At 37.9% G+C, this 13,833-nt stretch overlaps 1 protein-coding gene across 6 annotated transcripts; it reads right to left on the bottom strand.

Annotated features, from left to right (window-relative positions):
- Window positions 1-3,616: 3,616 nt before the first annotated feature.
- Window positions 3,617-13,625, bottom strand: LOC113096283 (receptor-interacting serine/threonine-protein kinase 3-like). Of its 6 annotated transcripts, XM_026261648.1 has the most exons (13): window positions 13,308-13,625; window positions 13,023-13,202; window positions 12,378-12,693; window positions 11,419-11,570; window positions 10,509-10,558; window positions 10,286-10,441; window positions 10,128-10,210; window positions 9,885-9,957; window positions 8,935-8,984; window positions 6,878-6,914; window positions 6,743-6,792; window positions 6,641-6,659; window positions 3,617-4,013 (listed from the first exon to the last, which is right to left on the bottom strand). In XM_026261648.1, exons 2-13 carry the CDS (start codon window positions 13,178-13,180, stop codon window positions 3,919-3,921), a joined length of 1,239 nt encoding a protein of 412 aa, XP_026117433.1. In that variant the 5' UTR covers window positions 13,181-13,202; window positions 13,308-13,625; the 3' UTR covers window positions 3,617-3,918. The 6 variants fall into 6 exon arrangements, 3 of the variants coding, with proteins under 3 accessions (XP_026117433.1, XP_026117432.1, XP_026117434.1); XM_026261647.1 differs by lacking the exon at window positions 13,308-13,625 and having other exon boundaries at window positions 13,023-13,296; XM_026261649.1 differs by lacking the exon at window positions 13,308-13,625 and having other exon boundaries at window positions 12,378-12,690; window positions 13,023-13,296.
- Between the last annotated feature and the right edge of the window lie 208 nt (window positions 13,626-13,833).

The raw sequence follows: 13,833 nt of genomic DNA, 5'->3' as shown, positions 1-13,833 counted from the left end.
ATAAAAATGCTGTTTAATCGGCTGAGCATCTCCAACATCTATGTCATGTGAGTAGCAAACTCAGCCAATTCACTACGTTTAGACTCGGGCAGATGAGCTAACAACTTATCCAAATTACAAAGAGACTCCGAATTTTTTTAGTCTCCCACAGAGCAGACTTTTGTCTGGCTCTGGTACCCCATCTGACTCCTGCGTAAAAACATCTGAAGTCACCAAAAGTGCTGGGCACACAACATTCTTCACATCTTGACCTGAATCAATCTCAACTACGCGCTTGTAGTAAGGTTTAAGGAGATTAACATGATACAGTCGTCGAGTTTTCTTACGTCCCGGCGTCTCCACAATAAATTCTGAAACTCTGAAACTAAATTCTGAACTCTTCTCCACACAGTATATGGACCAATATATTAAGCTTGAAATGGTGAGCCCACAATAGGCATCAGGGCAAGGACCTGGTCACCCGGACTGAACTCTTGTCTCTCGGTACGTGTCATAAAACTTTTTCATTTTACTTTGAGATACACCCAATTATTCTTGTGCCATACACCCAGCTTTAAATAAACTGTGTCTGAACCCATTCACAAAGTCAATCAAATTCTTCGCTTTTTAAGACAGCTAAAGGACCCCTCACTGTATGCCCAAAAACCAGTTCATTCAGGCTAAAGCCTGTACTGTCCTGTACAGCCCCTCGCACAGCCAACATTAGCCACGGGAGTCCATCTTCCCAGTCTCTATCTAACTCCGTACAGCATGCACGCAAAAGAGACTTAAGCGTCTGATGGAACCTCTCTAAAGCACCTTGGCTCTGCGCATGATATGTTGAAGAGTTATTTTGTTTAATGCGCAACAGCTTCAACACTTGACCAAACATGTGAGCTGTAAAATTTGAACCCTGGTCACTATGGATCACCTTAGGATTGCCAAAAATGGAAATGAACTGTGTTAAGGCCCTAACCACTGACTTAGTCATAATGGTCCTCAAAGGGTATGCAGCTGGATACCTTGTGCTCTTACACATAACGGTAAGTAAATATTTGCAACCAGATTTAGCACAATGCAATGGACCGACACAGTCAACAATAAGGTGTGTAAAAGGTTCTCTCACCACTGGAATAGGTTGCAATGGCGCAGGTTTAATACTCTGATTTGGCTTACCTGTAAGTTGGCATACATGCCAGGTCTTAATATATGCAGACCAACGAAACTTAGCTGGTACAACTACCTGGAAAAAAACATCTTTCAAACCATCCTCACCCACTGGAACCCATTTCCTGAACAACAATTCCTTATGCAAAAAGTAGCCAGAGGCCACATTACTAATTTCCAAGGCTGGCAAAACACATCTGAATATTTCCTTCAAAGACACATCATTGCACTGCTCCTGAACAACCTCACCACAAGACAGTGAAAAGCCAGAGACGGAACCTCCTGGCAGCTCAGCCAGAGACGGAACCTCCAAAGGCCCATTAACATTGTTAGATTCAGATAACCCATTGAGCTGTAATTTGTGCATAGCACGTGTAACCACACAGGCTGGGGAAACTTCCGGCAATGCACCAGAACTCTTATTCGACACAAACTCAGATGGACATAATGTGACTACTGGTGAAGGCGGAGAATCAGCCCAAACTCTACTACCAGCCAAGCCGTTCCCCAAAATCAGGTGTAAACCTTCAATAGGCAATGCCAATAATACACCCACATCAACCTCACCCTGAACCAGATCACAGTCTAGAACCATCCTGTGCAAAGTTGCTAGAAACACACTTAATCCCATTCCATGACTGAGAACAGTCACCAGTATCTGTGTCCCCTGAAAAAGGCAACGCAGAGCTCACAGTGTAGTAGTTATAAGCCCCCGTATCCCTCAAGATCTTTAATGGGATTTTCACATCACTGCCTACCAGTGATACAGACCCATCTCGAATGAAAGGAGAATAAGCTGCCAAAACATCCACTTCACAAATGAGTGGTGAACATACCTCATAAACCAAGTCAGTTTTTACATTTGCAGCAAATGTTATAGGTCTAATATTAGTTTTCATTCCCTTTGTTTTAGCCTTTAATACAGCACAATCCACCTTCCAATGACCCTGTTCATGACAATAGTTACAAACATCATTATCATCAAATATACTACTTGTTTTACCATCAGGTTTCATATGACCGATTTTTGTAAACCATGATCTCGAGATGTTTACACTTTGTGGTGAATTCTGTGTGTCCCGCCTCTGCACTGATAAGTTGTGGGCGTCTCCGTTAATTGTATCAGCAACAGCTGCCACTCATTACTCATCCACTATATAATGGCTTGTCTCACATCTTGTGTTTGTGAGATCGTTGTTTAATGTTTGATGTGGTTACCCTGTTCGTCTGGCTCACTGAAGTCAAGGGAGATTCTAATTGGCTTAACTGCTTAACTGATGATCCATCACAACTCCTAGGTTTATGTCTGTCCTGGAGGGAGTTATGGTTGATGAACCCAGCTGTATAGAGAAGTTGTGATGAAACGATGGGTTAGCTGGAACCGCCCGCACTTCTGTCTTAGTAAGCTTGAGCTGAAGGTGATGGTCATTCATCCAGCTAGAAATGTCACTCTATGTGAACAACTACCGTCGGGTCATCTGGTTGGAATGAGAAGTAGAGTTAAGTGTCTTCAGCGTAGCAGTTATAGGCAAAGCCATGCTTCTGAATGACATATCCTAATTATGCCATGTAGATGGAGAAGAGAAGTGGTCCAAGTACTGAGCCTTGAGGAACCCCAGTACCAAGTAGTTGTGACTTAGAAACTTCACCCCTCCAAGACACACTGAAGGATCTATCGGAGAGGTAGCACTTAAACCACAGGAGTGTGGTTCCAGAGATGCCCATCTTTCTGAGGGTGGACAGGAGAATCTGGTGATTAGCGTTGTCAAAAGCAGCAGACACCCTTACGAAAATTAACCATGGTTTTACTACAAATAAAACCAAAAAACCATGGTTACTGTAGTTAAACCATGGTAACCACAAATTAACCATGGTTTTGCTATATTAACCATAGTTTTACCATGGTATTTGTAGTAAATCTGTGGTTTTACAAATGGCAGTCAATACGCCAAAAAACCATGGGTTACTACAGTTTTACTATAATAAAACCATGGTTATTTTTCGTAAGGGCAGGTCCAGTAAGATGAGTACTGAGGATTTTGAAGCTGTTCTTGCCAGTCGTAGGGGTTCAGTAACTGAGAGCATGGCCACATTTGAAGCCAGATTGGTTGCTGTCCAGGAGGTTATTCTGATGATTGGAAAGGATAGTTAGTTTGGAAAGTTTGGAAACGTCAGTCTCTGAGAGTCGAGAGGAGGAGAGAGAGTGTGCATTAGTCGTTGTGAAGTTATCCTCAGTCTGCGGTCTTGAGAATTGGTCACTAATTTATATGTCTCAGTTTTAGTGTTAACTACATCAGGTTATACTAAATGGAATTGAGAACTAGAATAATTTACATTTACATTTTTATATGTATTTTAATTATTTTTTACTCAATGTTTAAGCTATAATATATATATATATATATATATATATATATATATATAATGTTTATTTCAAGTAACAAAAACATTATTATTAATTTGACCTGCTTTGTTAATGTATGACTGAAAAAAACATGCATTACATTAAATGTATAAGTTAATGTTAAAACTGTGTAATCCAAATGGATGGACATTTTATAAGCAATTCAAACACATCAAATTGGCATGGATATTTTTTGAGTGTCCAACTCCACTGAAAGTCTGTTTCCCTTTGGCACACAGGTATAGTTTGCAACTTATAACACTGAACAAGAGCTGATTCCTGCATAAGAGAGTGTGAAGAGGTCACTGGGGTTTTTTCGGGGAGTTCTCTGAACGGGAATAAGACGAGCCAACTCTGGAAGGAGCCGTTCAGTGTCTCTGGCCCGGTTTCTGAACAATATTCATGATGTTGTTGTTGCCGATCTGAACTCCACAGACATTTGACATGGTGATCTGGACACCGCCTGAGAGGAGAGCAGAAAGACAGATGAGTGAGATGCTTTCTGTTCCAATTCATTCCACCATTCAAAAAAAGGAAAAATAAGTTTTATATGTGTATATATATATATATATATATATATATATATATATATATATATATATATATATATATATATATATATATAGATATATTTGAATATGTATATATATATATACATATATATTTCTTTTTTAATCTAAAATATTCAACATTTTCTTCTTGCAATTAGGAGTTTATATCCTGCAATTCTAACATTATATTAAAATTAAAAGAAATCCAAATCGTAAGATTACAAATATTGAAATTAGCTTTTTTGTTTTTTATTCTGTAGCAGAAACAAGCTTAAGTAATTATTTGTTTTACATGTGTATGAACAAAGATGGTTATTTATTGGGTTCTTCACAATTACATTTTTTAATTGAATTAAGATTAATAATTCATCAAAGTATGTACACTACCGGTCAAAAGTATGGATCAGTAAGTCTTGTAATGTTTTTTTAAAGAAGTCTTTTTGCTGGTCAATGCTGAATTTATTGATAAAAAATACAGAAAAAAACAGTAATCTTGCAAAATGTTATTACAATATAAAATAATGGTTTCTATTTTAATATGCTTTGAAATATAATTTATTTCTGTATTGCAATGCTGAATTTCCATCATCATTATTACAGTATAAAGTGTCACATGATCCTTCACAAATCATTCTAATATCATGATTTATTATTAGAATTATCAACAGTTGTGGGGCCAAATATTTTTTTTGGAAACCGCAATAGTTTTATCAGGATTCTTTGATGAATAAAACGTTTAAAAGAATAGCATTTATTCAAAATATAAATATTTTCTAACAATATAAATCTTTGCCATCACGTCTTATTAATTTAACACATTCTTGCTGAATAAAAGTTTAATTTCTTTCATAAAAAGAAAGAATAAACATTTACTGACCCCATACTTTTGAACTATAGTGTATATTGTTAGAAAAGATTTATATTTTAAATAAATGCTCTTCTTTTTAACTTTTTATTCATCAAAGAATGCTAAAAAAGTATCATACGTTCCATAAAAATCTGAAGCAGCAGAACAGTTTCAACATCACTGATAATAAATCATTACATTTACATTTATTCATTTAGCAGACGCTTTTATCCAAAGTGACTTACAAATGAGAACAATAGAAGTAATCAAAAACAACAAAAAAGAGCAATGATATACAACTGTTATAACAAGTCTCAGTTAGCTTAAACGCAGTACACGTAGCATGGGATTTTAAATAATATAATAAATCAAAATAAAACAGATAGAATAGAAAAAGAATAGAGCAAGCTAGTGTTTGAGGTCTTTTTTATAATTGTATAATAAATAAAAAGAAAATAGGATACAAAAAGAAAAAGGTAGTTAGATTTTTTTTTTTTAAGAATAGAATTAGAATAGTGAGTGTTAAAGTTAGAGGGTCAAATAAAGATGGAAGAGATGTGTTATAAACCGATTCTTGAAGATGGCTAAGGACTCAGCTGCACGGATTGGGTCCGTAAAAGTGACTTTGTGCTTCTTTGGGATGGCACAATCAAGCGACGTTCACTTGCAGAACGCAAGCTTCTAGAGGGCACATAAGTCTCAAATAATAAATTTAGGTAAATGGCTGCAGAGCCAGTGGTAGTTTTGAAGGCAAACATCAATGCCTTGAATTTTATGCGAGCAGCTATTGGAAGCCAGTGCAAATTGATAAACAGAGGTGTGACGTGTATTCTTTTTGGCTCATTAAAAATTAATCTAGCTGCCGCGTTCTGAATTAATTGTAAAGGTTTGATAGAATTGGCTGGAAGACCTGCCAAGAGAGCATTGCAATAGTCCAGCCTGGACAGAACAAGAGCTTGAACGAGTTTCTGGCTGTTTTTGAAGGAGTTATGGTTGATGTGCCTAACTTGATGATGAAATTGTGATGAAACGATGGGTTTTCTGGAACCAGAAGCAGTTCTGTCTTGGCAAGGTTGAGTTGAACGTGATGGTCCATCATCCAGGAAGAAATGTCTGTTAGACAAGCTGAGATGTGAATAGCTACCGTCGGATCATCAGGATGGAATGAGAGGTAGAGCTGAGTGTCATCAGCATAGCAGTGGTATGAAATGCCATGTTTCTGAATGACAGAACCTAATGATGCCATGTAGACAGAGAAGAGAAGTGGTCCTAGAACTGAGCCCTGAGGCACCCCAGTAGTTAGATGTTGTGACTTGGACACCTCACCTCTCCAAGATACTTTAAAGGACCTATCTGAAAGTTATATTAAATAATAATAATCATAATAATATAATAATAATAATTAATCAGTACATTAAAATGATTTCTGAAGATCATGTGACACTGAAGACTGAAGTAATGATGCTAATAATTCAGCTGCACATCACAGAAATAAATAAGAAAACATTAAAAATCATTCTGATCCTATAATTTTGAACAGTAATTTATTCATAATAAAAAATATATACTTTGTGTTATAAATAACCATCAACAGCCCTGCTTACACATGCTAACGTTTATCTGCTAACGTTTATCATGAAATGTGTCAGGTACACTTCCCTTCAGAGTAAGATGAAAGCGGGTGAAACTGACCTGGTGTGGAAGTTTGCCGCTGTAAGAGGACACACAAACACACAGCAGACGTTAGCACAGAAGAATATATGAGCCGGAGGTGTTTGGTTGTTTGTTTCAGACCTGTGTTGTTCTGACAGACGTCGCTGGTGGAGCAGGACCAGGAAATGATTCTGTGAGAAACCGCCACAAACAAATACATTCAGCACCAAACAAATCATATGAATCATCATAAAGCATTTCTGGGGCTCAGATTACCTTTCTTTATGGGTTTCGCGTAACTCACAGCCGTTTCCTACAAGACAAAATATTAGTTAATACACATTCTCAGTTCAGATTGCTTTATTCATTTTAATACATTCATTTTTTAAATGTATATTTTATTTAGTCATTTAGCAATCAATCATTCGTTCGTTATCTGGCTTGGCTTGGTGTTCATCTTCAGTTCTCTCTTCACAGCAGTTCAGTCAGTCTGTAAATGAATTACTCCAGGATATTGGTTTGTTTTAACTCAGAGGGAGTGTCAGCCACATTAAAAAAGTTAACATAAGTCATTCGTGGATTAATGCGTATCGGAGATGTGAACCATTTCAAACGATTCCGTTCGATTTGGTGAACTGGTTCAAGAAGATCCAGTTACATCGAATGATTCGTTCCTGAACCGGATATCACAAACTGCTTTGATTTGAACTCTCTCTCACACAGACACGGAAGAGAAGACAATGCTGAATAAAGTCGTAGTTTTTGCTATTTTTGGACCAAAATGTATTTTTGATGCTTCAACAAATTCTAACGGACCCTCTGATGTCACATGAGCACTATTCGGACGGGACTATTTTTGTAAACTACGTTTGAGTTTCGATTCTTACCACCTGACGTCTGTGATTTTCATGTACCAATTCGGACGGGACTGGTGGGAGGGTCTGATTTGTGCATCTGGGCGTCATAGAGATCACGCGCTCTGTATGCGTGCATTGCATTCATTCAGAATGATTGCCTTAGTATTATTACACAATAAATACTAAATGGCTAGTATAACAAAACCATGTTAATGTGTGGTTCCTTTAGTTTAACTTGTTTTCCTTTTTTTTTTATTAAATGTAATTAAAACATTATGTAACTGAGTATACATAAATGGACGTGAGTAATCTTACCTGATGCTGATATTAGCTGGTATTAACAGTTTACACGATCTTGCTCTTGATTTTATTATTTGAATTATTTTTTTATTATTATTTATTTGCCGCTAAGCAAATATATCAAACATCCGCGCGGTAAGAGCATCTACGGTAATTCACGTTGGCCAAAACACACAAGGAAAGCGGTGTGAAATAAAATATCACCGGCAATCACAGACATTCGCATTCGGACGGGATTAGTTTTCTCAGAGGATCACTGAGTTTGCTGAAAAACGGTAGGTAATTTGCTCTGGAATTATCACAGAGGTTGTGTGAGAAAAACACAGACGTGGCAGATTCGGACGGGATTAAAATCACCAAGTACGTCTGTGAAACGCAGATTTCTCTAACGACCCCCTGTAAAACTAGTCCCGTCCGAATAGGGCTATGGACTACTTTGATAATGTTTTTCTTACCTTTCAGGACATGGACAGCAAACCGTACACACAGCTTCAATGGAGCGACTGAGAGCTCTCGGACTAAATCTAAAATATCTTAAACTGTGTTCCGAAGATGAACGGAGGTCTCACAGGTTTAGACCGACATAATGGTGAGTTATTCATGACATAATAAAAAAATTTCTGTGGACTAGCCCTTTAAACTGTTAACTTTTTTAACGTGGCTGACACTCCCTCTGAGTTCAAACAAACCAATATCCCAGAGTAATTCATTACTCAAACAGTACACTTACTAAACTGCTGTGAAGAGAGAACTGAAGATGAACACCAAGCCGAGCCAAATAACGAACAATAGACTGAGTTTTTCGCTCGCGCATCTCCGCCGCTGCGCTCTGAATCCATTCAGTGTGCTTTATCAGCTCGCACACGTCAGCTACACAGGTATTAATACTAAATGTTTAACATTATATTCATTGCATAGATATCATATGTTGACAAACTTTATTTCTAATAACTCCATTCTGCTGTCTGTTGTTCTGTTGTCTGTGATTCTTTGTCTGAATATGGCATTTATCACATGCTGTTTGGTATCTGCGTTTGGTATCGGGGTATTTTATCGAGTACGAGTACAGGAGCTCAGTATCGGGCTGTATCAGTATCGGGTCACTAGTGCATCGCTAGTTAAGAGTGTTAAGATTTGAGTTTTAATTACAAGTTTAAGCATAATTTGTTTATATACCTGTTTAGGAGGCGTTCCGGTGATGCAGGACAAACCCTGAGAACCAGCTTCTGAAACACAAAGATCAACATAAAACAGCTTTATGACCCGTTCGACATATTTAATGTGACACACGTCCAGTATGTTCATTAAATAACAAACCACAAGAGAGCAGGACTGGATTTCTCCATCAGGAATCGACTGTAAAATCAGAGGGGATTGATTGACAGACTGAATCAACTGATGAATCAATAATACACAATAAAACCAGGAGCACTGAAGCAGAAGAACATAAACAGGGTTGATTTAGATTTCATATTGACTTCACATTCAAAGCATCATAATAAAACCAATCCAAAAAGGGGTTTCTGTACATTTAACAAGCTTCCTTTATAGAAATGGTCTCAGCTTTTCAAAATCAGTGTTATAGCGAAACACAAATTATGTCTTACAATAATGTTTTTCAAGCTCTTTCATGATCAGATCGCTCTGTTTATGTGAAACAAGTCAAGTTTCCTTTATGTGTGAAATGTACATTCTATATGTGAAAATGTATTCTCGTAATATTTCAACTTTAATCTCATAATATTTTGACTTTATTCAAGAAATATTACGACTTTATTCTCGTAATACTTCAGTGTTATTCACAAAATATTACGACTTTATTCATGAAATATTACGACTTTTTTCTCGTTATATTTTGACTTTAGTCACAAAATATTTCGACTTTACTCACAAAATATTGAAACTTCATTCTCGAAACATTTCGACTTTATTCTCGTAATATTTTGAGAATTAAGTCAAAATATTACGAGAATAAAGTCGAAATGTTTTGAGGGCTTTAATCTCGTAATTTTAGAAAAAAAACAAATTTCAACGTGGCACTAAAACGCCATCGTAGTTATTAGATATATTGTTTTGCGTTTACATTTTAGTTGAAGTTGCATATATATAGAGTCAAAATTTAATACCATTGAGTGGTTTGTGGCTGATCTGGATTGATTTCAAACTGGAACAGACATCATAATCATCATCATCATCATCCTGCGTATGAGAAAACATAAGGTTAACGGAGGATAAAAGTAAAGGTTCAGTGAATTTTCTTTCTCTTGCAAACTGGCCTTTGGATATATTTAAGTGTTTACGCCATTCACAATCAATTTTAGTTCCATCGTTTGACAAAATGGTGAATAAAACGCTAAAATGAACTGTACCAGCTGCTTCAGAACATCATAGACGGCATCGTTGAGTCCATGTCTGTGCATCTGAAAGATCTTCTCGGTCTCATTAACACAACCTGAACACAGAGACAGTGAGGTGAGAAGACGCAGAGGCTGATTCTCATGAGAAAGGGACTGGGTTCGAGTCTCACAGAGGAACGACGGTCTCCTGTCGGGGTCCTGATGCCAGCATTCAGTCATGAGCTGCACCATCTCATCCAGACCTTCGGTCTCGCAGCGGTCTATGGAGGTCAGGTCAGGTCTGTCCCCCTGAGGGATCCGGAAGCACACCAGACTGGACAGAGCGCCTGCGGGACGGACACGAGTGAGACACTGGTGTGGACAGGGACCAGAGAGCAGCTGAAGGATACTTACCGCTGTAGGGCTCTCTCCCGGTGACCATGGACCACAACAGCACGCCATAACTGCAGAGCAGACCGTTCACAAAACACACACTTCATCTTCATCTCAGTCATGAACGAGGAGTCGCATTCAGAAAACATTTGAAAAATTCTGCATTTTTAGTACACGAGAAAATGTTTGCATAAGGATTAAAACTATAATTTGTTTATTCATTTATACTTTTTTATGATATTTAAGCATTTAATCTGAATCGTTACACCTTTTGCATTCAGATCAGTTTTAAAGCAGTACATGAAATTGTCTAAAAATTGTCTTTTTAGTACAGAAAAAACTTTGCATATGGATTAAGACACATCATTCAAAAACACATTTTCAAATATATTTTTAAGTGATAACCATTTGAACTAAATTGCAACACTTTTTACATTCACTTCAGTTTTGAGTGAAGTGAAAGTGAAAGTGACATACGGCCATCTATGGTGACCCATACTCAGAATTTGTGCTCTGCATTTAACCCATCCAAAGTGCACACAACACAGAACAGTGATCACACACACACACACACACACACACACCGTGAACACACACCCGGAGCAGTGGGCAGCCATTTATGCTGTGGCGCCCGGAGAGCAGTTGGGGGTTCGATGCCTTGCTCAAGGGCACCTAAGTCGTGGTATTGAAGGTGGAGAGAGAACTGTACATGCACTTCCCCCACCCACAATTCCGTCCGGCCCGAGACTCGAACCCACAACCTTTCCATTGTGAAGTAGTACATTAAATAAAAAATAAAATAAACAAATCATAAGAAAATAACATTATATATATATATATATAACAATATATTCTTTAGTTTTAATTTCCCTAACCATTGACCTTTTTTTTTGTTTTGTTTTTTATAATGGTGGGCGTTTAACAGCTGTACCTGTAGACGTCGGAGGCTTTGTTGGCTTTGTAGTTGACGGACTGCAGCGCTTCAGGAGGCATGTAGCTCAGCATTCCTCCCTCGTCCTCGTCTTTCTGTCCGGAGCATCGAGAAACGCTTTGAGCCACTCGGGACAGACCGAAATCTGTGAGCTGCAAGACGGACAGAAACAAACACAGGGTTAAATAAAAAAAATTAAAAGTCTGATGCGTTTTCAATTCTAAGAGAGACATTACATTTACACTTAAATGATTAAATTTGTGTGAGTTAATTTGATTACTGAAATAATATTTTTTATTTAAATCATAAAACACAGAATCCAGATAATTTGAAGAAAAAAAACTTTGAAAAATTAAACTTTCATATTCAGATTTTTACGAGCTATATAAAGGATGAAGTTGTTAAAGGTTTATGAATTCAACTTATTAGATAAAAAATGAATTAATCTGATCAGAAATACTTTTGCGGTTATTAAAATAGAAGTAAAACATTACGTTAAAACACAATCCTGAAAAAAGCTAGAAAGGTAAACAGCATTTGGGGGAAAATAAAACTGAATTTGAGGAAAATTTTAGAAAAACTTTTCATAGGGTACTACTATTGTTAAAAATGTAATAAATTATTAAATACATAAGTTTTATGACTTCAACTGATTAGACATCCTTTTTTTATTATTACTAAAGCTTATTTTAAATATTTAAAACAGAAGTCGGAAAAATGAAAAGGGTAAATATTATGTGATAAAAATAAAACTGAATTTGAGAAAACACTTCATAGGGCACTATTATTATTCTTTTAAAAACGGCAATCAGTTATTTCAATTGATAAAGTGTTATGAATTCAACTGAATCGAAATCCTTTTTGATTATTAAAACTCTACTGATTATTAAACTCAGTTAAACTGAAAATCCAGATGTGTTCAGGATCTGGGTGTAATGAAGCAGATGTGAGCGTCTGGCCTTGGCTTGGAGGCTGTCGTCCAGCAGCACGTTGCTGGGCTTCAGGTCCAGATGCAGGAGCGGAGGAGACAGATGATGGAGGAAGTTCATGCCCAGGCTGATCTCGTGGGCCATGCGGAAGGTCAAAGGCCACGGCGGAGGCCCGGCCAGCGTCTGCAGCAGGTCAGCCACCGAACCCTTGGGCATGAACTCCATCACCAGCCCCGACTGCAGCCGCTCGCCGTCCACACGACCCTCGTACAGACCCAAGATCCTGATCACGTTAGGATTCCCTCCCTGGAACATCAGCTGAGCTTCTCTCTGAATGGACGATCTGCTGCACGAGCACAAACACAAACAGGTCAACATCTGCAAAATAAATAAATAAATACATAAAATTCTACTTTAAAAAAAAGTCATGTCGAAATGTGTGAAATCTGGCTCGTTCTCCTGACGTGCGGCTGTCAGCGCGCTTCAGTGTCAACTTCCCAGTGTGACATCATCCCCTCATTCAACAACACTAACACACAAACTGAAAGAAAGATCGCGTCTGATACTGGCTGAAGGCTAAATTAATGTATCATAATTTTACATCAGTAAGGTTGGATTAGGCCATGTAAAGGCTATCGTGGTAAATATTGTAAGGTGCACGTGGAGTCAGATTACCCGTCTTTATAATGTAAAAACTTGATGGCCACGTCCATCCCCAGAGTCGAGTGCTTCGCCCGGTACACATCCCCGAACCTGCCGGCCCCGATGCTCCTCCAGCACCGCAGACATTCATCTCCGAACACGTTCAGCCGGATGCAGTAGTTCTCGCCCATCTCACCCGAGTCTACTCAGCGACTGGAGAGAGATTAGACATGTCATGTCCGAGATCCTCGATGATGGAGACGCCTCCACTTCCCCATCAGAGCCCCGTGAGGACTGACGTGCTGTGCGTCACCTCACCTGTCTGTCTGTCTGTCTGTCTGTCTGTGTGTCCGTCCAGAGGGACGATTTCAGCGCGAGGACATCTCAGATAACAGACAGATCTCCTCAGAACGCGTTGCCATCGTTCCCATTAGTCTACAACTGTTACTTCTGAATGTATTCTGAAAGTTCCAAACATTAAGAGAGAGTTCCATTTTAGAACTTTGCAAACAACTGTTACTTTTGAATTTCTCTGAACCATCTGAAACCAGTAGACTGAGCAGTTTAAAATAAACCTTAGACAAACGTGAAACGGAGATGTATAAATGATGTTTATTCTGTGTTTCCTGCGTATAACGTTTAAATTGAATGTTTAAAACTTATTTTTTTCCTCGATTATGTTAGAGAAACATTAAAGGAATATTCTGTTTTATATGAACGTTGCTTTTGAACCGTCTAAATGTCTAATGTTTAGTAATGTTACGTTTCAAAACCTGTCAAACAATGATAAATTATCACCCATTCTGATACAACCTACAGAACTGAAACGAAGAAAGAAAGTTTG

This window comes from Carassius auratus, unplaced genomic scaffold (genome assembly GCF_003368295.1).
Source record: "Carassius auratus strain Wakin unplaced genomic scaffold, ASM336829v1 scaf_tig00215906, whole genome shotgun sequence".
NCBI classification, from domain to species: Eukaryota; Metazoa; Chordata; class Actinopteri; order Cypriniformes; family Cyprinidae; genus Carassius; species Carassius auratus.
Note: the sequence above shows the minus strand (reverse complement) of the source record. Positions and strands in the feature narration are given on the sequence as shown.